Raw genomic sequence first — 27,153 nt, 5'->3', positions numbered from 1 at the left:
TGAAGACTAAAATATAGTAGTTCTAGGTTAAATACAGCTTCAACATTCCAGTAAGGAAGAAGAGTGCATTGATTTTACTCCTGGCTCTGGCTTCTTAGCCAAACTGGAGCCAAAGAATGCAATGTTTCCTGTTTATATCAAGGGACACACATGTCTACTTATAGTGCCTCTCAATGGATTTCATGTGAGAAAAAAAACTGTCACAAGTTTCATCTCTTCCCTAAGTGATGACTCGAGAGGCCACACAATTCCCTTTAAGCTCAATTATCTCACCACTGACAGCTCTGATAACCTGTGGAAACCAGCAGACACAGTGTGAGTAGTGAGCCTGGAAAAGAGGAAGGCCCCGAGCAGCCGTCAGCCATCTGCATTTCTCTGCAGTCAGCCCCCTGGTATCCCTGATAACAATGACAGGAGAATCTCTCCGCCAGCGTTGCCAGGTCTGTATCAGATGCTCTGCCTTTCACAGTAAATTCTCCATCCTCGGAAGCCTCTATGTGGTAACTTGCAGGGTTCAGGTGAAGGTAATTCGGCGTTTTCCACACCTTCCTTATGCATCTCCCGTTATTCCTGCAGACATGAAGGCTGCACACCTCAGCGGCTCTGGTCACATTGACGATGTAGCTCCCTAAATCAGAACTCACAAACTGCTTCACCTTTGTACAGTTGCCCTAGAAATGGAGAAACAAATGGGATTTAGTGTTTTTTCTAATACTGGTAGGGTCAGTATATCTAGACCCACAAGGCAGCTCTTTGAACTGGATTGAAACTTAATGGCTTGGTTCCTGCCTGTGAAGTCTTAGGCTCAGGTGCTGTAACACAGGGGACCCAGACCTGAAAAACTGAGAGATGGTCGTGACAGGAGATGGAGATTAGGTTACTGTAAGCTAACTGAGCTCGGAAATGGGCCCTAGCGTCAGCATACGTGACCATGCCTTCTTACAATTTACATCCTTGTCTCTTCTTCCTTCTAGATCCCAAGTTAATCGGTGTGAAAAAAGAAAAAAAGAGGAACAAGCTGAAATTTAGAAATCATGCCAAAGTTCTGTCTTCTGGCCACCTTTCAGGTGTGTGTACCTTTCAGGGCTGTGTTAGAACATGAATCCTCCTGTTCTACCAAATTATTGTTGACTGTCAACCTGAGCCTTCCAGATTTTCCTGTTAGTTATGCTTTAATATCTACCACCCTGGGATCTAGCCACCTCTGCACAATTCAAAGACAGGGATGCCTAGAAGGCTGACCAGGTCATTTGTGTATTCTTCCTATTGTGTGTTCTAAATGGAGGCCTCCTTGTTGTGTACCCAGCTTCCTGAGGACCATCTTTTCAGGAACCACATGGACTGGAGGGGAAATATCACAGCTGGAGAGTCAGGTACTGATCCTCTCAGTGTCTACCTAATTCATATGTGGACAGAGGAGACTTTAACTTTATATTGTCACAGTTTCATGAGCAGCATCTCAGTAGCAACAACTTGAGCATGTGAAATTAAAAAAATATCAAATCACCATGAACTTGCAAAAATTCAATTTAACAAAATTGTTGAGGAAACAAGTAGTATAAGTCAAAGCAAAGTGTATTACACTATAGAGATATGAACAGACAGAATCTGGAAATACAGAAGAGATTGCAATTAACGTGGATTAGAGAAAACTAGAAAGAGTAGATAGTATTTGAGCTGGAAGAAATTTGAAAAAAACATAAACCTTACTTTAAATACTATTAATTTTCAGCTAATTTCTCCAAGGAAGAAAAATAAGTTCAGTGTAGATATTAAAAATTACTGATTCCATTTTTCAAAATATGCTATCACACATTTTATATAATGGCTAAATGTAAGGGCTCCAGAGTTGTACCATTTGTGGTTAGTGGCAGCTTCACCATTAGCAAGCCTAAGTAGCTCTTACAGTTAGATTTCCTTCCATTTCTCATCTATAAATGAGGATGCTAGTCCCTACCTCATAAGGGTTTTATGATCAGTGAGCAAATCCAAAACAAAAAAAGCACTTAGTACAATCTTCAGTTCAGTTCAGTTCAGTTCAGTCACTCAGTCATGTCCAACTCTTTGCAACCCCATGAATCGCAGCACACCAGGCCTCCCTGTCCATCACCAACTCCCGGAGTTCACCCAAACTCATGTGCATCAAGTCGGTGATGCCATCCAGCCATCTCATCCTCTGGGGTCCCCTTCTCCTCCTGCCCCCAATCCCTCCCAGCATCAAGGTCTTTTCCAATGAGTCAACTCTTTGCATGAGGCGGCCAAAGTATTGGAGTTTCAGCCTCAGGATCAGTCCTTCCAATGAACACCTAGGACGGTCTCCTTTAGGATGGACTGGTTGGATCTTCTTGCAGTCTGAAGGACTCTCAAGAGTCTTCTCCAACACCACAGTTCAAAAGCATCAGTTCAGTGCTCAGCTTTCTTCACAGTCCAACTCTCACATCCATTCATGACTACTGGAAAAACCATAGCCTTGACTAGATGGACCTTTGTTGGCAAAGTAATATCTCTGCTTTTGAATACGCTGTCTAGGTTGGTCCTAACTTTCCATATAGTAAATGCTCAACAATGGTCAGTATTATGATTAATATCTTAGCAAAAGTTCACCTTTATCGCACTCCTTCTATGTCAGTTCAGTTCAGTTCAGTTCAGTCGCTCAGTCGTGTCCGACTCTGTGACCCCATGAATCACAGCACACCAGGCCTCCCTGTCCATCACCAACTCCCGGAGTTCACCCAAACTCATGTCAATAGAGTCAGTGATGCCATCCAGCCATCTCATCCTCTGTCATTCCCTTCTCCTCCTGTCCCCAATCCCTCCCACCATCAGGGTCTTTTCCAATGAGTCAACTCTTCGCATGAGGTAGCCAAAGTACTGGAGTTTCAGCTTTAGCATCAGTCCTTCCAAAGAACACCCAGGACTGATCTCCTTTAGAATGGACTGGTTGGATCTCCTTGCAGTCCAAGGGCTCTCAAGAGTCTTCTCCAACACCACAGTTCAAAAGCATCAATTCTTTGGCACTCAGCTTTCTTCACAGTCCAACTCTCACATCCATAGATGACTGCTGGAAAAACCATAGCCTTGACTAGACGGACCTTTGTTGGCAAAGTAATGTCTCTGCTTTTGAATATGCTAACTAGGTTGGTCATAACTTTCCTTCCAAGGAGTAAGCGTCTTTTAATTTCATGGCTGCAATCACCATCTGCAGTGATTCTGGAGCCCCCAAACATAAAGTCCTTCTCTGTATCAGGTGGTAAATTGGACTTTAATCATAAAACAGGTTTACTATGGGAGACCTGAGAGATCTGATTAAAGTTTTATTGGAGAACAGAGCAAGAATTTAAATAATAGTAACTACACCCCTAAGGTACTGTCTTACCTCAGATGAAGTCAAATTCATGTCTCCCCAAATAACAATGCCCGCAGCTCCCAAGGCAGCACTTTCTCCAATAGTACTGATTAGATCTTGCTAGATTGAAGACAGTAGAGTTCATTATTCATTTGAATATAAAACAACATGCCAGGAATTAGGATTGGAAGCTAAATTCAGTAAAATAGGATGACCCTATTCTCCAACTTCTTAGAGTAATGCAAATGCTATAAATAAATGAACCAGGGCTCAGAAATTATACTCTATAATCATACAGAAAACATATTAAATATATGTTTTTAAAGTATATTTTGCCAAACGGGATATTATTTTTAAGACAGCCTGTAAATAGCCATTAAAAGTTGTTTAATCAAGTTACATGAACAGAGGAACCTAGAGAGCTACAGCACAAGGGGTCTCAAAGACTTGAATACAACTGAGCAACTAGTACTTTCCATCAAAGTTGACCAGGGGCATCCACACACAAATCAACAATAAGTATATGACCTGGAAACAGAATCCAAAAGTTTTCCTTCTCTAAATGTGAGGAATGCCTTGCAGTCATCTCACCCAAGTTCCCTTTTCAGTTTGCAACTCTCCTGAAAACTTTGCTTCTGCAGTGGCTTGGGGTGGAGGGTGGGGAGAGTTGGGGTTTTTTTTTTTTGTTTTTTTTTTTTCATTTTTATTTTCTATCGGAGGGGTTTTGTGTCATTTGGATTCCCTGTCTAAGCAAAGGAACACAGTGTTATAGATCTGCAGGATCTGATTTGATCTGGCGCTTATATTTGGTCCCTGAAATTATTTGTATTTAATTATTTGTACCTGATTAATGGGTTTATTTATGATCATCCAGTCAGGGTAAGGCCACTGGGATTTTTCTCAATATGGTTAAGACAGACGAAAACAAAATTTCTGCAGAGAGAGTTTTGGCTTTGTAATCCTAAAGGATTACTGTTTTAGTGTTTAAAGATTAACATGAATCTAGGTAATTTCAGAGGGAAATTAAAACTTGAATGTGTACAGTTGGCTTCCTAAATTAAGTTTCTGCAGTTGATTTTCTAAATAAGTTTGCTATGTTATAATATATTCTCTCATTCTTCTGAATGCTAAGCATTAACCTTTTACTTCAAGGATTAATTTCCATCACTTATGTGCTGGAAATATAATTGGGCAATCTGGTAGAAATTAAAGGCAGAACTTTCAAATGTTTTACCTTAGACATTTTATATTCATATCACCCGCACTTTTATAGTCCACTAAATGAAAGATTTTACAATCTCAGTTTTTTAAAAAAAATTTTTTTTCTGGGCAATTTTCTGGTAATTTTGGTTTAATTTGTTTTCAGGTTCACATCTCTTTCCATTTCCCAGGACCACAATGTCTGCTGAACAGATCAGAGATGACATGACAGGAAGGGGAGGAGTTTTTGTGAGGTTCAAATGAGATAGTGTAAGTGAAATGGTTTTGAGAATTATCTATGATATGAGAAATCCTGGAAAGAGGAGAAGTAAGTGATGCAGAGCTCAGAATGAGGACTCTGCTGGGTCCAGGTCCATTGCCTCTTTTAACAAAGACCTAAAGGAGCAGAGCTTCTCCCTCCACTCACATTGAAACTTTCCTGAATATAAAGATGTCATAGTCACACGACATGATCAGAGGGGCAGAATCCCCAACAGTCTCCCATGATTTCCTGTTATGTGTATGTTACACCTTAGCTCTCTCACAGTCCTTAGATGTTCTGTTCTGTTGTGTTGGTTTTTTTTTTCCTGTCTTTGCTCTCTCTGCTTTTTCAGTTTTGGAGGCTTCTACTGAGATATCTCCAAGACCAGAGATTCTTTCTGCAGCCACGTCTAGTCTAATAATAAAGCCGTCAAAGACATCCTTCCTTTTTGTTACAGTGTTTTTGATTGCTAGCATTTCTTTCTGCTTCTTTCTTGCAACTTCCATCTCGCTTATGTAGCTTATGTTGTCTGTTTTTGCATTTGCTCTGCTTCATCCATTAGCGCCCTTAGCATATTAATCATAATTGTTTTAAATTCCTGGTCTGATAATTCCAACATCCTTGTTGTATCTGAGTCAAGCTCTGGTGTTTGCTTTGTCTCTGCAAGTTGTGTTTTTGCCTTTTACTATGTCTTGTAATTGTTTCCTTGATAGCTGGATATGATTTGATTTTTCTCCATAAGTAGATAGCTCATACTAGGTAAAAGTGAAAGTGTTAATCACTCAGTTGTCTGATTCTTTGGGACACCATGGACTGTAGCCCGCCAGGCTCCTCTGTCCATGGGGGTTCTCCAGGCAAGAATAATGGAGTGGGTTAACATTTCGTTCTCCAGGGGATCTTCTCAACCCAGGGATCAAATCCAGGTTTCCTGATTGTAGGTGGATTCTTTACCCTCTGAGTCAAGAGTAGCTGCTATAAATAGACCTTTAGTAATATGCCAGTAAGGTGTGGGCGTAATGAAAGACTTTACAGTCCTATGCTTAGATCTCAGTCTTAGTGAGGTTTTGCCTCTGGACTGTGAACTTCACAACTGCTTCTCAGTTTTTGCCCCCACTCCCTGTTAGGTGGGACAGGCTGGCTAGATGGGGCTAGAGATGGGTATGTTCCTTCTTCCAAGTGGAAATCTAAAACCAGGTGGAGTTGGTTTCCTTTTCTGCAGATCAGTTAGGTTCTGGTAAAACCTCAGCAATTTGGCTGTGGTTAAACAGTTTCTCCTGGGGCTGGACCTTATGCAGAAGAACAGAATGCTCTAAGAATACTCAAAATGGTTCCTTTTCCCCTTCACCTATTAGATGCATGAGGGGAGGGTTTCTCCAATATTTGCTAGAAGGACCTAGTGAGCTCCTGCAGGGGAAAGTGTGCTCCCCCAGTCCCCATGACTGAGTGCCCCTGGAGTTTTTAATCTCTCAGTCTTGTTGTTGCTGAGCCACCAGCAGTTTCCTAATTACAGTTCAGCTTTCCATGTTCTGTCAGTGGTTCCCACAGAGGTTTCTGCCCAAGGACTTCTGATCTGGTAAGCTGGGTTTCTCTGTATTCACCTGTCTGTCTCTCCAGATTTGAAGGCAGCAATTTTCCCTGTGTGTCCACACTTCTCTTATTATTCTAAGAAGAGTTGGATTTTTTTCAGTTTGTTGACCCTTTTATTTATTAGGGCCGAGTGGCAACTTTCAAGCTTCTTGCATGCTAAACTGGAAACAAGAAATTGTCCATGAATTCCTTTAGTTTAAGGCTTTGTCATCAGAGGGAGGGGTAGATACAAAATTTACAATTCTTCTTTATCTGTTGTTGATCCATATGCAGTAACTAGGGAAACTACAGATGTTCATGGTGAAAGCTACCCATTCTGAGGCTGATATCAGGAGGAAATGTTGGTTTCTTTCCAATATGTCATTGACCGTCATTATCAAAGAGAGTTTATTGGGAATGATTCAAAATGGCAAGTCTTCTAGCATGTTAACTGGAGGTAAGGAGTCATTAGTAGATATTTAGGCCAATTCCTCTCAGTGACCAAATTAGCTCACTGTCACCGAGTGGAGAGCAGGGTGCTGAATAATCACAGAACAGCTACGTTTAGGGGACCAGAAAAGCAAGGACACTACTCAGTGCTTGAAGTCACAAGTAAGATGCCTCTAGCAGTAAGTTGGGACCACCTGAGAGCTGGGCCACATGAGTGATGCCACACGAAAGGAGAAGTAAATGAACAGCATCATAATAGCAACACATCTTTCAGGTCCCAGCATGTTGCAGGGCTGCCATGCCCTACCCACGATTCTCTGCTCAATCAAGGTTTTGGAAGGAAAAAGCAGGGGCACACAGAGGATTTATTCTTTACACTTGGGTTTTAGTCCCTCAAGTTTTACCACAGTGCATGTAAGTAAGGAGCCCAGTGTGGGGAGCTGGAGCATCACTAATGAGCTTCCTTTGCGTATTACCAGAGGGAATATTAATTACTGGGAAAAACACCTTTAAATCAATAACCAAGAAAATCCCTCCTGTTACTTTTTTTAAAGCACAGCTCAAGTGATATCAACATTGCATTTATATATGTGGTTTAGGCAATCTGTTGCGTGAAATGAGGTTTTACAACCCCCATATAATGGCTGAGCTATCAGGGAAGAAATGGCAACCCACTCCAGTATCCCTGCTTGGAAAGTCTCATGGACAGAGGAGCCTGGTGGGCTGCAGTACATGGGGTCACAAAGACTCGGGCATGACTGATCGACTAATATAATGGCTACTGAGTGAAATTTCATTCTTACATATTCCTCTTTCAAGTTCAAGGCTCTGATACTTATTAGAAAGTGAGCAGCTACACCATATATATTTTTCTAACACTTTAAATTTTCATTTTTAATCTTCTCATTTTTCATAATGTTTCTCCTAGGTAGGTAAGGCAGGTAATATCGTGTCATTTTGTAGATTAAGCAGTGAGGCACTGAGGTCTGGAGAGATAAGAGATTTGCCACTTACTGATAAATTGTTTTTCTAATCCTAATTATATTTCTGTACACATACACACACACATTTTAAAATGCAGATATCTTCAGAAAGTCAGAAATGGAAGTCTTTACTAGCATTTACAATTTGGAATAAGTGAATATCAGATTTTTAAAATTTATGGGCAGATTTTTATGAAAGATGGAATAAAGTGGTGGTTTGATGGTTTCAAACATGAGGAAATGCCTCGCCATCCAGAAAGTTTACAGAGTGATACCATGGGACTCAAAAAGAAAATTGTTTCAGGGTGAGATTCTAACTGTTGTTCCTTATTCCCTTAGAACAGTATGTCTCTGAGGCTGTAGTTGCTCAAGAAGGAGCTTACCATCAGCTTGCAGAATGCACAGAATGTAGCAGTTATTTAATCTAATCTTTTAAAATGAACACTTTATCCTTTAAAGTTTATTATTTCTTCCAAAACGTAATGTGTTATCACTAAAGAAAGGAACTTGCTTGAGGCAAACATTGAAAAGCAAAAGAAGTTTCATAGATAAGAAGGTGGTGTTCAACTTTCAATTCTAGAACTTTTCCTATCATTCTCAATCAGTCGTTGCTGATTATTCTAGGTAGTATGACGATCAGTTTACAAGAGAGAATCTTTTTCCTTACTCATCTCATCAACAGTGTCAGAGGCATAGTGTTTACCAAATCCTGATGATTCGTGTCATTTTGCTTTCTGAGAAGTAAGCTCTACTGTCTTTCTGCTCCATAAATACCTACTGGTCATGATAGAGCCCTCACTAGGGTGTTTTCTGAATCTCTCCCTTTGGATACTTAATACCAGACCATCTTTACAGTTTAATACATGCTGGTGAATTGAAACTTGTAATGGTGGAGAAAAAAGAAAACTGATCCACCCCTAGTGTACAGAAATATCTAAAGACACCTCTATTCTGCAAATGTGAAGGTGAACCAGGCTCAAGCATCCTCATCATAAAAAGTTTATGCCTGGAGAAGTTCATTCTTTTGCCTAGAGAATCCCATGGACAGAGTAGCCTGGCAGGCTACAGTCCATAGGGTTGCAAAGAGTCAGACAGGACTGAAGCGACTTAAATTTAGTTAGCTTCATCTATCTTAAAAGTGACGCAGTTTGTGTGACGTCTTTGGCTACATATAGGACTTGAGTAGAATAAATAAAGCAAAACTTCTATTTGTAACTTTTAGCCTAGAGTTACAAAACCATCTACTAGTAATGAGTTTATTATTGAACGCAGAAATTCATACCACTCTTACCAACTTTCCATGAGTTGTGGTCATAGACTCAAGAATAAACCAGATGGTTAAATCTATACAGCTACCTACTTTTAGCAGATTCATAATTCCCTTATACCCTTAAAAATTATTTTTATTTGTGGAGAAAAACATAAAATTTACTATCTTAGTTATTTCTAAGTATATTCATATTGTTGTATCTCCCTTATGCCTTTTATCAAACTTACTATTGTGCATTAAAAAGAAAATACTTTCTTCTTTTAAGATTTTTAATGCTGATGCCAGTAGCAGAAATGCCTACAATTCTGCTTCCACACACATGAGCAAACTATTCCATTTTACAGTGTCCTCTCTGATTTTCCAACCTGTTCACCCCCAACCGTTTCAGTAACCTTTGCAAGAAAGCAATCAAAGTTGGGGAGCAGAAGTAGTTACTGACATTGTACTTTAACCCCCTTCCCTACATACTTTGTTCCTTGAAAGACTAATAATAAATAATTCAAATTTAGTATGTATAAATGGAGGATCTGAGTGGATGACTACTCAAAGGAGGAATTATGCTCCTAACGGACTACTACTTGAGAATCCTTACAAGAACATAATTAACAAAGCAAATATCTCTTTCAGAAATAAGAAGAAATCTTATCTTTGGCAAGAGGCGTCTTACCTTAGAAAGAAAAAGTAAAGGCTGGTCTCTGTAGCCTAGCCTTGTGTAGACAAACACAGGCAGGGCATAATCACGGGATGTCATGGTAGAGATCCTCATAGATTCATGCACCCGAAATTGCGAGAAACGCAAAACGTTTTCGCTGTCTCCGAGAGATCTCCTGACTCCAATAGAAGGGTATAAAGCAGCACTGCTGTTCCAGAGCCAAGAGAGCTCATTGTTCCTCAAAACTTCTTCTTCCGGGCATGACCCAGTGTAGTTTGGGCCATAAACATTATAATTGTGACAATCGGGATATAAATAGTACCCCCAAAGGCCTTTGGGTCTGCTCTTGATCCCCAGTTCAATGGTTTCCTTCATGAAAGCTTTTGCACTTTCTTCAAAGGTTGCTTTGGCTAAATTTTCAATATCAGCAGCTGATACATTCTCTTGCATCTCAGAAATAAGCTTTCTTGACTTCTGTCTGTAGATGTCTTTTGTGTTCCAGTTCCTGGCCCACTGGGGTCGCCAGTATTCCCAGTCTATAACAGCAAGCCCACTGAAATCTTCAGAAGGGATGTAATAACTGATATCTTGGTCAGCTTTTTCCAGATGCACCTGCAAACTTATGTTCTGGGGGAGACCTCCGTTAATGGGAACTCCTTGGGGTGTATACCATGGATAGTATCCCAACCTGTTGACATAAAATATAGTGACGTTTTGCCCCCTGGCCCGGGCCAGTGGACTTCCAATCACCTGAAACATTTTCAAATTCAGCCTTATATTATATTTCATCAAACACTGATCTGTTGGAGCATTCCAGGCTGCTATAAAGGGCTTTCTTTGATAAACTGGAAGTCGGGCAGGTTTCAGGGAAGAGACAGACTTCAGAATGAAAAGTATGAATAGCCATGATATGAGATGTATTGGTTGAACAACATAAAACCTTAGCTGTCCTTCAGATAATGGTTTCATGATGAGATAAAAATCTTATCTTCCACCTTAATATCACTCTGTAAGACCTGTGGAGAGATTTAATTTTCTGTTAGTGATAATTTTGAGGAAAAAGACTTAAACACATTAGCTGGTTATTATAGTTTTTATATTTATATCCAAGTAGATTTCATTTAAAGGTCTTAAAGATCCCTGTAAATAAATTGAGACACAAAAGTGATTGCAGTGGCCCAGTTTCTATTCAAGGGCAAGCAATGCAATTCAGCAAACATTCACAGAGCATCAGATGCTGAGTCCAGAATACAAAATGACTAAGATGTGGTCCTTGCCTTCAAAAGAATCTTATGATCAAATAAAGATGTAAAATAGTATTCACTACCATTTTGGAAAATCTATCAAATCTGAGGTTCTGTTCTTAGGTCTTGAATAAATATTTATTTAATCTTATAATACTTTTCCTTATTTCATTCAATAAGCCAAATGTCTGGTTGCTTTGCTGGCCTTCCTTGCAGCTAGGGTGCTAATATGTGACTGTGGCCAGGTGACTTATATTTATCCCACTTTAGACTTTGAATTGAGACCTTGGGAATATCAAAGGGGCGAAAAGATGGTGCCAGTGATAATACAAATTCCTGTGTCCAGGAGTGGATACTTGGGACATCCAGAATCTGATATCCACGGTGTGAACGTTAGGTGGCAGCACTGTGCTCATGGAACAATGCCTTTCCGTTCAGGTCAGAGAGGCTTTGTTTTGGTCGCTTCCAAGCAGGAACTCAGACAGAAATGCTTCCAAGGAAACTGCGGCTTGTATTTCTCACAGCAAAGCTGATGACCATGGGCTGCGTGTTGTATGTAATTATCATTTTTAACCACCAGGTGTCACCAGCCAAACCTTGTAAGATTTCGCAGACCTAGGACACTGAGGCAAACAATAATTGTAAGTAAGACTTGATTCAAAGACATTTAAAAAGTCTTAAGTTAATGAATGAGCTTCCCTGGTGGTTCAGACGGTAAAGAATCCGCCTGCAAGGCAAGAGACCTGGGTTTAATCCCTGAGTTGGGAAGATCCCCTGGAGGAGGGCATGGCAACCCACCCCAGCATTCCTGCCTGGAGAATCCCCATGGACCGAGGAGCCTGGCGGGATACGGTCTATGGGGTCTCAAAGAATCGGACACGACTGAGCAACTAAGCACAGCAGAGCACAAGTCAATGAAAATGTGCAAAATATCAGTTTTTAAGAATTATAGAGGTAGGTATTTTCCTCACCCATTCATTGAATAAGTATCTGTATTCCTCTTCAGTGCACAAATGAGTGAGATTACTTAGTAACATGAAATATACTGAAGGCATAAATTATGATTGGAAGAGAATATATATAGTTTCAAGGGAGTATAATTTTATGAGTACAATAAGAATTGTAGTCTTCAAAACTGCCCCTTATCTTGAATTTTTCTATTATATTTTGCCTCAGGATAACAAAACATGAATGCACGTAAGGTAGTACATTAATAGAAAAAAACTTTTTCTCTCAGTTTATGTTAGAGAATTTACATATGTATACAGAAAACAAAAAAAATCTGTTCTCCCAGAATGCTTCTGGCTTTTGCATTTATTCAAAACATCACTTTCCACTGATTATTGTCCCCTGCCTCATCACTGTCACACTAAGGTCTTCATTCATTTACTACAAAGTTACCAAGTGGTTCTTGTCTCCTATCCTTTGTTCACTGTTCATGAACATTGTTCAACTTTTTATTCCAGTTAATGGGAGGTGCACATTCCATGGCAGTCGGCTGGCAGACCTCCTAATAAAATGTGCAGGTGGAAGCAAATACAGGCAAAATAAATAAGGAAAATTCACTGCCTGTGTCTTCTGTTCCCTGTTTGTCTTCCCACACAGGCAGGTCATGGCACTGGTGTCCTTCAGTCACTCTGCTAATAACCATGGTTTCCTGAGAGGAGACTCCCGCGTTGGGCACCTCCAGACACTTTGTCCTATTCCCTCCCCTCATTGTGCAATCATTATCTGTGTGCTTCTCCCACCCTCCTTCCTTCACAGGGGAACCTCTCCAGGCCCGCCCTTTGCTTCAGAATCTCCCTCGACCACTTCCCCTCACCCCATTCAGGCCATCAGAATCCTAACTGCCCAGTTCTACCTGTATCTTGACTAGTCGGCAGAGCATAGCAATCTGTGAATTATCCACACTTAACCATGAGTCACCAGGAACACCTTCCTTGTTTTTTTTCCCTTCCTCCCTCTCACAATCTGTCCAGGAAGTTTTACTCCTTTAAAGAAATCTCTAAGTGGTGACATTTTAGGAAGAACTGGCAGGATATTAGGAGTGGGAATGCAAGAGTTGTTCAACCTGGATTCTTCCCCTAAATTTTATTAACCAGTTTTCTCTTTTTAGGTTTGTTCTGGAGCACGTATTAAGGACAAACTCCTTTCCTCCAATTGGGAAACTTCAATGAAGACACTTTGAAGGGCCCTGGATAAATGATTCCCAGAAAAGTGACATGTACAGGAAAGCCACAGGGTAAAGAGAAGTAGTTTTCTCCTCAGAACCTCCTCTGGTAGAAGGAAGTCACAGTGATGAAGGCTTAGCTGCCGCTGCTTTGACCTTCACTTCACAGTTCTGACCTTCTTCATCCACTGAGAGGAAGAGTGTGACACCAGCAACAAGAAGGTGGGGACTGTTTACTATCAAGCAGGCTTCAGACTTCACCTGAGTTAGCCTACCCTGTCCTGACTGTGAAGGATGGTGAGGAGGGAGAGGGGCCCCCCTAGGGGAGAAGGCCCATCATCAGTTCAGTTCAGTCACTCAGTCGTGTCCAACTCTTTGCAAACCCATGGGCTGCAGCACTCCAGGCTTCCCCGTCCATCACCAACTCCTGGAATTTGCTCAAACTCATGTCCATCGAGTCTGTGATGCCATCCAACCATCTCATCCTCTGTCATCCCCTTCTCCTCCTGCCCTCAATCTTTCCCAGCATCAGGGATTTTTCCAAGGCCTGTCATGTACAGATGCAAGAGTTTGAAGAGAAGTCTCTCTGCTCTGCTTATCCCTATGTCCCTTCTCACGCCTTCCTCCCCCAAAGTTTACTTGTTTGTGATACATTTTTAAAAAAGCATTCCCCTAACCATCACTGATTTCAGAAGTTCTGAACACTCACAACTAGGCCTTTTTATTCTCCTACTAGTCATAAACAATCTCACAGAATGCAAACTTCAAACATGTTTACTCTCACACCATAATAAAATGAGACTAAGCAAGGCCACTTTTTCATCGTGTCTAAGCAGAGATAAAACCAGGAACCCAGGGCTACCCTCAGAACATCAAACATGCCTTTCTTGCTAAATGAATGACCTCTGTTCTTTATTCAGCATAAAAGTGCCCCTGTGTCCTGGCCACTTCCAATCCCGAGCAAACCCCTGTTTTCTCAGACCCTCTGCCAAATCACCCAACTCAGCCTAAACTCGGTCTGAGCCCCTCTCACTGAGACACTCCAGCTCCCATAGGCGCATCTTCCTTTGCTACACGTGTCATCACCCAACTCATGGAATGACAGGTGTGTTCCAGGTGGTCTCTGGGGCCCCGGCCCCTGCGTGAAAGCAGAGCATTTAGTGTTCAGAAAATTTGTATCAAGCACCTTCTGTATACCAGGTTCCCGTTCTAAGTACTAGGAATACAGTAGTTGAGCAAAACAGACAAAAGTCCTCTGCCTTCACAGCGCTTAAATCCTTGCAAGGGAGACAGACAAGGTGAGCAAATAAATATAGAGTTCACTGGAAAGCGTTAATAGCAAAGAAAAGAATTAAGGAAGGATTCTTTTTAGATGGGAATGCCTTGACAATCTGAAAAGAAGTGATATGCAAAGAAGATAGAGTGTAAGCTTGGAGGATGTCTGGGGAAGTGTGGGGGCAAAGCAGACACAAAGGCCCTGAGGCAGGCACATGCCTGCTGTGTTTCAGGGACTTCAAAGATCCCAGTGACTAAAGGGACAGAGAGGTAAGAGAAGGGTCTTGCAAGGCCTTGCTGAGGCTTTGGCCATCAGTCTAAATGAGATGGGAAGGAATTGCAGAGTTTGGAGAGAAGAGTGACTTGGGTTTAACCGGACTCCTCAGGCAGCTGTGCTGAGGCTAGCCCGAAAGGGAAAGGGCACAGGAAAGAGGCAGGAAGCCTGGGGGGAAGCTCTTGTCAATCCAGGACAGAGATGAGAGTGGCACGATCCAGTTATTTGGAAGAACTTCACAGTAGTTTTAACAATCACCAACACAGAAAAATAATAATATTATACATCCATAAATTAATCCTGCTAGTTTTAATTTTGATTGCCACTCTAAATTTCTGTTATACACTCATGGTAGTTTTTTCTTCCATAGAACATGGTGATTCATACTAATCTGTAAGATTAGAGGAAATACTCTGGGAAGTATTCCCCTAAAACATACACATGCATCTCAATATTAATGTATTAGTGAAAGGATTTAATTTCCCTAATCTACAACTCATCTGTTTCTTTTTCTTTCATGCTATTGGTATTTGTTTTCAAAACCTTTAAGACTCCAAGTGCCTGCTCCTAAATCCACAGGGTTTAAACAGATATCCTGAAGGTCATGGTTCCCATTTTTATCAGAAATTTTAAAATGCAGTGTTTTACTTAAAAACCTTTAAGGAAAGTATTTTCCGAGTGGTATTTTGTTGCCAGTAATAAATATATATATGCTAAATATTTGTCAGAATGGAAAACAGAGCAGAGCTGCTGAGTTCAAATCAACTCTGTAGAAATAATTGTTAACCTGCTAATTAGAGAAAAAGCCAATAATAGGCTCCCATTTTTTTCCTCTGAAGGATATTATTGCCTTAGTCTGTTAATCACTGTCTTATCCTGATGGTTCTTGTTATTCTCTCAGGAAATATCAGTATTGTAAAAGCTAGACCTAATTGTCCCAGCAGAAGAAAATATATATTGTAATGGATACATATTTTCCCGTACATTTTTCTTAACAACTTCATGCATATAAGTTTATAATATAATCTACTATATGATAAGATCGCTACAAGTTTCGCAATTCATCATTAGGTACTGAATTTTATTATAACTCTACATCATGACTGAAGAACACGAGTGTTCCTCCATCTGCATACATTTTGGAACTACTGGACTATCCTGATTGTACAAAACTGCTTCCCTTCCTAAAAATGAACTTAAGTTTTGTAAGTATATGAAAATGCCTGTTTCAGTGTTATTGTGCTAACAGGAAATTCACTCTTCAGTGTGAAAGGCCATGTGTTTTATGAAGCAGGAACATTTTACAACCTGAAAGCGTAATTGTCTTTACATAAGCATATACACTTAGTCATTGTCAAAAAGTGTTACTTCTCCTTCAGAACTTGAAATTTCTTACAGTCAAGATCAACAGCTTTCTTGGAAAAGCACACAAAATCTTAGGACCACATTTTGAATAAAACGTTCCCTCTGTCAAGCCATTTTTAACTAAGCTCCGTAAAATAACATTAGGTTGATTTAAATCCTCAGTTTTCTACTCAGAGTTTTTGAACTATAAAGCAATTTAGTGGCCTATGAAATGTTACTAAGATTGTTTTCAATGTCCATGGTCAAGATTATAACTTAAAACACCCAATTACCCCAAAATATTTTTTAAGTCATTGAACAGAAGAGCCGGGATACGGGCCGAATAAGCAACAGAAACAAGGAACAAGAGCCTGAGGCCAAACCTCAGGTCCAGGGACTGCAACGATATTTAAATAGGAGTTTGATCTAGGTTCTGAATGTCATATACCAGATACCAGATCTGAATGTCAGGCTACACACTAGAGTGGCAGGGCAGGCATGTGGAAGGACAAAGGTTGTGGCCAGGACATATTGTTTTGTTTTAGGTAAGCATGACCTAATATCAATTTCTGCCTTTGTCTTGGAATTGCTTGGAATCTAGGGTTGGCCTGGTTTTGCTCACAGCGCCCATTTCTCTGTACAAGCATACATATTTTAGTAAGGTTGGAAATTTGAGCAAGGTGAAATGTGCAGGCACTGGCTCCAAACTGTTTGTAATGAAGAAACAGGAGGCTGGAAATTTCTATCTGAATTACAAATGCACAAAAACTTTCCCCCAGAAATCACACTTCTTTGTTATTCACTGCAGCATTGCCCATCTTTCGCAATTTGGAAAAAAATGTCCATCATCAAGGAACTGGTTAAACTATGGCTTTCCACACAATGAAATACTGTGCAACTGAAACAAAGAATGAGGTTTCTTCTCCTTATCAATAAGGATATTCACCAGGTTTCATAATTATTCTTTAAGGTATATATTTGTTTTATGTATATGTCTTACAATATACTTAAAATTTTTTAAAAGCTAGGTATGCATATAATGCTGCCATTATTTTTCTGAGAAAATGATATATACATGTATATATAAGTATGTGTAGGCCAGGTGTCCAAAGGTAAAGAATCTGCCTGCAATTGATCCCCTGGAGAAGGGAATGGCTACCCACTTCAGTATCCTTGCCTGGAGAATTCCATGGGCAGAGGAGTCTGATGGGCTACAATCCATGGGGTCGCAAATTACTGAATGACTAACACTTAATATATGTAATGTGTATGTGTAGATATGTGATATGTGTACTATGGAGTATCTCTGGAAGAGTACTCAATTATATTGGTTGCCTCCAGGAAAAAGACCTTGTGGCTGAAGGAGAGAAATGGGCAGAGGTGGGATGAGATTTTGGTGGGAAAGAAACTTCTGTTTGGATTTTGTACTATGTTGATTTAGCAGCTATTCAAAACCATTACTCAAATTTAAAAAAAAATTAAAAAGTTCTTTGGAAAAGAAAGAAGTGGTACATTAATACTGACTATAAGGAATCAGGCATAACTTGATAAAAAAGGTAACATTTGAGTTGGTTTTACTACAAAAATCGTTTTTTATGAAGTTATTTGAGAAAATGGTAGGTTTTTCTGCAATATGGCAAGAAAAAGCCCTTTTCAGTAAATAAGAGAGTTTTTTTTTTTTTGTAATTGTAGTAAATAACATCAGCCATGTAACTTAACACTCTATTCTGATGCATGAATATTAAAAGCTAATCTTAGGTTAAATATTTGTGGTAAAGGAAAACTAACAGTAGACAGACCTGAAAAAATTGATTAGTGTTATTACTTTCTACAAAAGGCAATGCACAGTGCCACTATATCGTTTATTACAAGTGAGAAAATATGTTATAGAGTAACTGGCCTTCCTTGATTGTAAACAATGCAAAGCTCTAGTCAGAATGATAGAAGTATTTAGAGAGAGACAGGATACGAAAATGATGCTTGGGTTGTTCTTTTTATTTCCTTGCCTATACTTTAATTTTGGTGATTTACCCAACCAATTTTAAATAATACAGGAAATTGGATTTTACCTATTCAACTTCAGATCATTTTTTTCTTGTGTGTTTTTTTTTTTTACTTTTTTAAAATTTTTATTTATTTTTATTTTTTATTCTTTGTTTTTTTAAGCACTTCAATTCTTCTGTATTTTGTCCAATTGTACCTTTTTGACAGAAACTGACTTCTGACCTTTTTTTAAAAAAAAATTCTTCAGTTTTTATGGCACTATTTTTATTTTTATTCTTTTGCATGCCTCTCTACCATAAATCCTTTCCCAAGCTATATTTCTTTCTTTGAGTTCTGTCCAACTACCCTGGTGTGTTTACAACACAAAATAAGGAAATCTCTGTGCAATATAACAGAAGTCAGGATGGAGCAGAGGTTAAAATCTTAGATTCTAGGACCAGTTACCATCAGTCCACTAGGAAAAGTTTCACTGTCTCACCTATTTGATTTTTATTTATATTGTTTTAATTTGTCTTCACAGCATAACACAGTACTGTATTTCCAGGAGGGTAGGGACAAGGGTATGATGATAAATAATGATAGTATTTTATATATCTAAATATAGTACTGATATCTATCCTCTGTTTCTCAGCTTTTGAAATTTATTCTTGTGAACATAAACTCTAATATTTCAGTATATGAATATGGAATGGAATCTAGCCCATCACCCCTTCCTCCATGCCTCTCTGCAACTTTATAGCCTTCTGGTTGACATTTCCACACGGGACAGGTTTTCTAACCAAGATAGCAATCCTGCTGAATTGGATTGCTCTCTGAACATCTCACCACTATGCCCTGACTTCCTGATACTCAGTCGACACATACATGAATTTGCAATGCCAAAGCTAGTGGAAGTGATGGAATTCCAGTTGAGCTATTTCAAATCCTGAAAGATGATGCTGTGAAAGTGCTTCACTCAATAGGACAGCAAATATGGAAAACACACCAATGGCCACAGGATTGGAAAAGGTCAATTTTCATTCCAGTCCCAAAGAAAGGCAATGCCAAAGAATGCTCAAACTACCGCACAATTGTACTCATCTCACACGTTAGTAAAGTCATGCTCAAAATTCTCCAAGCCAGGCTTCAGCAGTATGTGAACCGTGAACTTCCAGATGTTCAAGCTGCTTTTAGAAAAGGCAGAGGAACCAGAGATCAAATTGCCAACATCCACTGGATCATGGAAAAAGCAAGAGAGTTCCAGAAAAACATCTATTTCTCTTTATTGACTATGCCAAAGACTTTGACTGTGTGGATCACAATAAACTGTGGAAAATTCTTCAAGAGATGGGAATACCAGACCACCTGACCTGCCTCTTGAGAAATCTGTATGCAGGTCAGGAAGCAACAGTTAGAACTGGACATGGAACAACAGACTGGTTCCAAATAGGAAAAGGAGTCCGTCAAGGCTGTATATTGTCACCCTGCTTATTTAACTTCTATGCAGAGTACATCATGAGAAATGCTGGGCTGGAAGAAGCACAAGCTGAAATCAAGATCACCGGGAGAAATATCAATAACCTCAGATATGCAGATGACACCACCCTTATGGCAGAAAGTGAAGAGGAACTAAAAAGCCTCTTGATGAAAGTGAAAGAGGAGAATGAAAAAGTTGGCTTAAAGCTCAATATTCAGAAAACGAAGATCATGGCATCCGGTCCCATCACTTCATGGGGAATGGATGAGGAAACAGTGGAAACAGTGTCAGACTTTATCTTTTTGGGCTCCAAAATCACTGCAGATGGTGACTGCAGCCATGAAATTAAAAGACGCTTACTCCTTGGAAGGAAAGTTATGACCAACGTAGATAGCATATTCAAAAGCAGAGACATTACTTTGCCAACAAAGGTCCGTCTAATCAAGGCTGTGGTTTTTCCAGTGGTCATGTATGGATGTGAGAGTTGGACTGTGAAGGAAGCTGAGTGCTGAAGAATTGATGCTTTTGAACTGTGGTGTTGGAGAAGACTCTTGAGATCCCTTGGACTGCAAGGAGATCCAACCAGTCCATTCTAAAGGAGATCAGTCCTGGGTGTTCTTTGGAAGGACTGATGCTAAAGCTGATAATTTTGGCCACCTCATGTGAAGAGTTGACTCATTGGAAAAGACTTTGATGCTGGGAGGGATTGGGGGCAGGAGGAGAAGGGGATGACAGAGGATGAGATGTCTGGATGACATCACCAACTCGATGAACATGAGTTTAAACGAACTTCAGGAGTTGGTGATGGACAGGGAGGCCTGGCATGCTGCAATTCATAGGGTCGCAAAGAGTCAGACATGGCTCAGTGACGGAACTGAACTGAACTGAACTTAGCATTGCAGCTAACATCCTTGTCAACCTTCAGTAAACTTCCTTATAAACTGTCAAACCCATTACACTTAAGCTTTCTGAAAAGACTGTGGTACATAAAAAAGTAAACATTGGAGAAATTGTGTTGGCATATATTCTTCACTTTTCAGGTTTGGATCATACATGCTTAGCTACCTAGATATCTCATATCTCCTTTTAAGGCTCCAGGCTTCCACTTCATGTACACCTGCTAGATGAAAGATAAAATTCTTAACATTGCAACTGAATGTGCCAGTCAGCCTGAGCTCCATCAGATTTAAATAAGAAATAGTATCTACAATTGTGAAATTGCCGAAATTATGCTTTTTAAAAAAATTATAATTAACTGTTGAAAACCAACTATAGTAACCAATTAGTCATTAATTTGTATGAATTTGTAAAAGATCATTATAGAACTAATTCTGTACTGTGGTTACCCATTCACATGATAGAAATGTGTTGCACTTTAATATTAGTAAAGAAAGTTGAGTTTATACATTAATTATAATAGTATATACTAACCATAAATGTGAAGTAAATGCTTTTTTATACAATGAATTTTTAGTTCCTTAAAAAGTGTATTTGTTCGGGACCATTGAAAGTGAAGTCGCTCAGTCGTGTCCAACTCTTTGCGACCCCATGGACTGTAGCCTATCAGGCTCCTCCGTCCATGGGATTTTCCAGGCAAGAATGCTGAAGCGGATTGCCATTTCCTTCTCCAGGGGATCTTCCTGACCCAGGAATCGAACCTGGGTCTCCCGCATTGCAGGCAGACGGTTTACTGTCTACCACAGAGGCTTCCCCAGTGGCTCAGAGGTAAAGAATCTGCCTGCAGTGTAGGAGATGAGGGTTCGATCCCTGGGTGGGGAAGATCCCCTTGAGGCAGGCATTGGCAATCCACTCCAGTATTCTTGCCTGAAGAATCCCATGGACAGATGAGCCTGGTAGGCTATAGTCCTTTGGGTCACAAACAGTTTGACACGACTGTAGTAACAGCATGCATACACATGCTTAACATAAACCATATAACTTGAAAATATTTTGAAATACATTTTAGTTTCCAAATGTAACCTTGAGAGAATTTCCTAATGCTATAAGGAAATTTGGAAATATTCTAGTCTTAGGATCTGGGTTGCACTAAGGCTGCAACAAGTTTTTTCTGGAATGCCTATGACAAAGGCAGAGTAATTTCAGCCTAGGATAACAGCCAGTTCTTAAACCACCCAATATAATGCATCTAGGAAATGGTGGTCCTTGAAAGTTGGAATGTGTGTTTTTTTTTAAATATACTTGATGAGAGGGAAGATCTTCTGGAGAAGGAAATGGCAACCCACTCCAGTATTCTTGCCTGGAAAATCCCATGGATGGAGGAGCCTGGTAGACTACTACAGTCCATCGGGTCACAAAGAGTCGGACACTACTGAGCGAATTCATTCACTCTGATGAGAGGGAACTCAATCAAGGATTTATTGATTTGGATCTATTATGAACATTGGACCAATGCTTAGGTGAAAAACTTCAGTCTGTGAGAAAGACTACTGAAAATTGTTCCTGTTAGAAATTCATAGCATCTGCAATTCTATTATATGTAGAAAAATTCAAGGAATGTGCTTCAGGAGACTAGATTCAACAAACTAGTAATTATAGATGATTATGTAAGTATAATAACTATAAATCTAATTACTGAATTTGCTAAAGGTTTTCACAAAAAAGAATCAGGTTCCCATGGAAGTCTATTGCTAAGAAAACATGGCATATGTTATGATTCTCAAAAACATTATAAAGAACATTAACCCTGAATCTCTGAACATGAAGTTTTTTATAGCTTGTTTTTTAAATATTTTTTACATTCTCCACTTAACATCTTTCCAACTCTTTGCTCCTGATTCTATTTAAACATTAAAAATATATGAGTAAAATGCCTGCCTGAAATGCAGGAGATCTGGGTTCAATCCCTGGGTTGGGAAGATCCCCTGGAGAAGGAAATGGCAGCCCAGTCCAGTACTCTTGCCTGGAAAATCACATGAACAGAGGAGTCTAGCAGGCTATAGTCCATGGGGTCGCAGAGTCGGACACAGCTGAGCGACTTCACTTTCTTTTCACTTTCTTTTTTAACAAGGAACCTACTTTCTGTCATCAGACTGAATTCTAATTTATAGATGAGGCTGAAATAAATTGTGTGACTAAACTCTCAAGTATTTTTACAATATAAGTATTTATTGTTAGGCTTCCCTGGTGGCTCAGAGGGTAAAGCATATGTCTACAATGCGAGAGACGTGGGTTCAATCCCTGGGTCAGGAAGATCCCCTGGAGAAGGAAATGGCAACCCACTCCAGCACTCTTGCAACATGAATATCTTACCAGTGGGTGTAGATAGAAGTTCATTGTTCAGGGGCTGGCAGTGAAGGAGTTAAAGAGGTCATATTTAACTCCATTTGTCTTTTTCATAGTGTTTGGGTACTTGTTCTTTCTTTCCTGGAAAATCTAAATCTATCTATCTTTATGTATGTATACATTTACATCCTCTTCTCAATTACTGATTTTCTTGTATGAAGTGCCTGTTGATTTTTATCTCTAAATATTCAGTCCCTTTATTAGTATTTGGAAAGAAAAGTTAAAACCTATTTTTATTCTTCCAAAATAACCATCTTCTGAACCATTTTAAATTTCATATGTTTCCTAAAAACTGCAATACATGTTCCAAATAACAATTCTCTAATACTATCCAATATAGTAAGTATGATAACTATGTAACATATCTTTTAAAGTACACTTTTATTAACAATCACGCAGAAATGAAATCTTTATCAAATAAAGAAATACACTTATACTCTAAAGAAAAACATTTAGGTATATAAAGTTAGCTTGAGGAATTCTTCACAGCTACTTGTTATAAAAAGTATTAACACTGTGGCTGTCTCATAAAGCCATATGTTCTATGTCTTATATAAGTTAGTTTACTAACCTGCTTCAGAGAATACATACTGATGCTATTGTAAGTGAAGTACTAGGTTATGATAACCCAACATAGTGCAAAAAGATGCTTTTCAGAGAAATTGTGCATGTAGAAGAGAAATGAAACAAGTTTTGAATAGTTATTAATGTGAAAATAATCCTAACATACAAATTTATAGTAAATAAAAAATGAACTGGAGTTTAAGTTCTATATATCAGTGACAAATGTATCTTTTACAATGTTAAGTTCAGAATAGCAAGTTCACGTTCTGAAAGATACTGAATTTGGAAAGTAAACAAAAGTAAGTTAGGCTGTAAAAGAAATTGAGGTATTCCAAGAAATGAAGCAAAAGTAGTTTTCTTCTAAACTCCTCTGAGAGAGCGTGTTTCTAAAAGCAGTCTAAAAAATTTTCAAACTAAACAAAAACTATATTTTTACCTTTGCTTTTGTTTGCTGCCAGTCCTTTAGTCACCTGGTGCAGAGCAGAGATTCAGTGGCAAAAGGATGCCCTGTGGCTATTCAGAGAAACATGTCATTACAGAGGTGACTCAATCCTCCGAGTTAAACTGGAGGCTGGCATTACATCTCTTTATAACCAAAGTCCGACTCTCTTAAAAACACATAGGTATAAGTGACCACTGCTTTCTGAAAGTACCCAATTTAAATTCACTGACTGAAGAGGGTGAAAGAAAACTGATTGATACTTTAGTTGGAAAATAAAGAGGTAAAAATAGCTGTAAGCTGGAAAAATTTCCAAGTGTCCTTGATGATAATGGAATGACAACCTCTTAGTGGGGTCTTAGTTATCATCCTGAGTAAATACACTAATTTACCAGGATCAGTGGTTCAAGATGAACTGGGAACATGTGTTTACAGTGTTATCTGCAGTAGATGTCCTTAGAAAAAGTACAGTTAAAGCTGAAAATAAGAAGGGGTGACATAACTCAAAAATTGAAAACAGAAGGAATTGAATCAGAAAATTTTTAACAGTAGAAATTCACTTTAGAGGTGTGAATGCCACTTCCACTGGGGAGAGACTCCTTAGGAGCAGAGGCAACAATTAACAGATCCACAAAACACAAGTGCGTGGAAGACCAATCGTCTGAGCAACCAACTAAAATACTGCTTCCAGGAAAGCAAAACCAGTCAGACCACTCAGCTTCCCAGAGTATGTAGAAGGACAAGCAAAAGAGGCATGTGACCCCATGACATTTAAACACAGAGAAAGATCTTCCCGGGGAGGGTTCAGAGGGGCTGTGGGGCCAAATACAAGAGCAGCGCTAAACTGGATATAGCTGGATCTCCCTAGCAGGCGTGGAGGGGAGCAAAAGGGAAAGGCTGCTCAGTCCTCGAGGCAATTATACTGCTCTTCCAAGATAATTTTCTCCTTACTTTGATCATTGTGAGGGTTCCTAGCAACCTGCCTGTTTTCTGCTCATTTGCTCCAGATGGAATCTTACTTGTCAACATACCTCAGCCCCTTTCACAGTCTACAGCCCATTCTCCCTTTTAACATAAGAGTCCTGTTGCGTACATATATTTCCAAACAAATGCAGGAAGTTAGCGGGGATTGGGGAGATCCTTAATGACAGAGGATCACTCTGCTTCTTCATAGCTATAAATGGATAGCCAAGGATCACATTACACACACAAGAAAAGAATTATTTGGGATTAAAAACATGAGTGTCAGAACATAGTGAAGACTAAAGGAGTATTCTAGAAGAAAAAATGGGCAAATCTATGATACAAAGCGAAAAAAGGCAAAGGCTTAGAATACATGAAAGAAAAGCAACACCAAGTATAGATCTAAAAGGACAAAGACCTATCTGATAGTAATTTCTCAAATGAACAGAGAGAATGAAAGAAAGGGAACCATTTGAAACATTGTGAAACAAAATTATCCTGTGCTGAACACAAGAGTCTAAATTAGAAGAGAAAACTAGAAGGCTTGGTGAAAAATAGCTCCCATATACAAATAAGCACAGTGACACGGATGTGCTAAAGACCAGAAAGCATAATTGTGACACACTGCTTCTGAGATGAAGACATATATTCCTTCCGATTTAAAAGTGTGCGTTGTGGAACGACTACAACACAGGAAGAAGACAAATATCTTGTGTGTCTTCAATCAAGGGTACTGTGATCTTAACAATTAATAGAAGGTAAGACACAACACTGAATTAGAGAACAGACAAAGTGTCTTTAATTCAGGAAGGAGATGGGAACTCTCAGGGTTTCTAACAGATATTATCTATCATCTTAGAAGGTATGTTTCATCTACTAAAATGGTTTGTAGCATTTATAAGATAGCTTGCTTACATTTGTAACCTTTATTAATGTCTCTTGGAGAATTATGCCATAGGAATGGTATTTAAATTGTAATCTTTAAGGAAAATAGAAATGTTTATGTTTTGTTTTGGATTAGATATAACTGATAATATAATTTAGATAAAACTTTTTGTGAGACAGTTGTCTGTAAACCCAAAGTTACACAAGTCAAAATAAATAACAATAATTCAGTGTTTTCCACAATCTATTTTTAACTTGAGCAGATTATTTTTAACAAAAATTTTTGAAGTATCGATTGTTAGAAATATGCCATCCTTTAGTTTTAGTTTCTTTGGCTTGCTATTAAAGTGAAATAAAACATTTTGAATTTAGAAAAACTTAAACGATGATTTGTAGGTAATAGAATTGAAGGTCATATGTTCTATGTATTTTCCATATGCTTTTCCATTTTCATCTACCTTAATACTTCTTATGCCTTGACTATTTTGGAGGCACCGCTAAACAATGGACAGCAGTGATGTGTATGACATCTTTTACATATTCATTTATTAGTGGGTAAAATTTGCTATACCTCTAATAGCTCCATATCATATTTCTTATTTTCTTTATCTTCAAAATAGTGATCATATATATTAATATATACATTTGCCTACCTTATTAGAATTCACTGCATATCAAGACTCATATAATTGTTGAAAAAGTTTTCACTGTAAGGATAGAAGGAGCTATTCCTTTTCACTTATCATGACTTAGCACCAACTTATTAACAGTGATAAAAAAAAATTTCTTGCTTGGGCACAAGAACCTAATTACTTCAGTTGCAGCTTTGCAACAGCAGGATACCAACAAAATAGGTGAATTTAGAAATAGCCCCCAATCTGGCTCACTGCCCCTTTAACTTTTACTTCTCTTGAAAATGAATGAATACACAAACAAATGAAGTTTGAATATGAAAGGGATCTACCTATCTATGTTCTATATGCCTGGATAAATGCGTTTGAACTGTGGTGTTGGAGAAGACTCTTGAGAGTCCCTTGGACTGCAAGGAGATCCAACCAGTCCATTCTGAAGATCAACCCTGGGATTTCTTTGGAAGGAATGATGCTGAAGCTGAAGCTCCAGTACTTTGGACACCTCATGCGAAGAGTTGACTCATTGGAAAAGACTCTGATGCTGGGAGGGATTGGGGGCAGGAGGGGAAGGGGATGACCCAGGATGAGATGGCTGGATGGCATCACGGACTCGATGGATGTGAGTCTGAGTGAACTCCGGGAGTTGGTGATGGACAGGGAGGCCTAGCATGCTGCGATTCATGGGGTCGCAAAGAGTCGGACACGACTGAGTGACTGAACTGAACTGAACTGAACTGAAAATACATACAAAAATCTAATCTTTGGAAAGTATCAGGCAAGATAATACATCCCCTAAATTAAGGAGGAAAACAATATTTGAGATTATAATTTCTTTTGAGTCTTTATGAAAGAAAATGATCTGAATTACAGC

The 27,153-nt window shown here is 39.1% G+C and overlaps 1 protein-coding gene across 1 annotated transcript; it reads right to left on the bottom strand.

Annotated features, from left to right (window-relative positions):
* Positions 1–269: 269 nt before the first annotated feature.
* HYAL4 (hyaluronidase 4) lies at positions 270–10,698 on the bottom strand. The gene is made up of 3 exons (XM_052639232.1): positions 9,745–10,698; positions 3,377–3,466; positions 270–671 (listed from the first exon to the last, which is right to left on the bottom strand). The coding sequence occupies exons 1-3, from the start codon at positions 10,696–10,698 to the stop codon at positions 270–272; spliced, it is 1,446 nt and encodes a 481-aa protein (XP_052495192.1).
* Between the last annotated feature and the right edge of the window lie 16,455 nt (positions 10,699–27,153).

Source organism: Budorcas taxicolor, chromosome 4, assembly GCF_023091745.1.
Source record: "Budorcas taxicolor isolate Tak-1 chromosome 4, Takin1.1, whole genome shotgun sequence".
NCBI lineage: Eukaryota > Metazoa > Chordata > Mammalia > Artiodactyla > Bovidae > Budorcas > Budorcas taxicolor.
The sequence above is the reverse complement of the archived record's forward strand: the minus strand, read 5'-3'. Positions and strand labels throughout refer to the sequence as shown.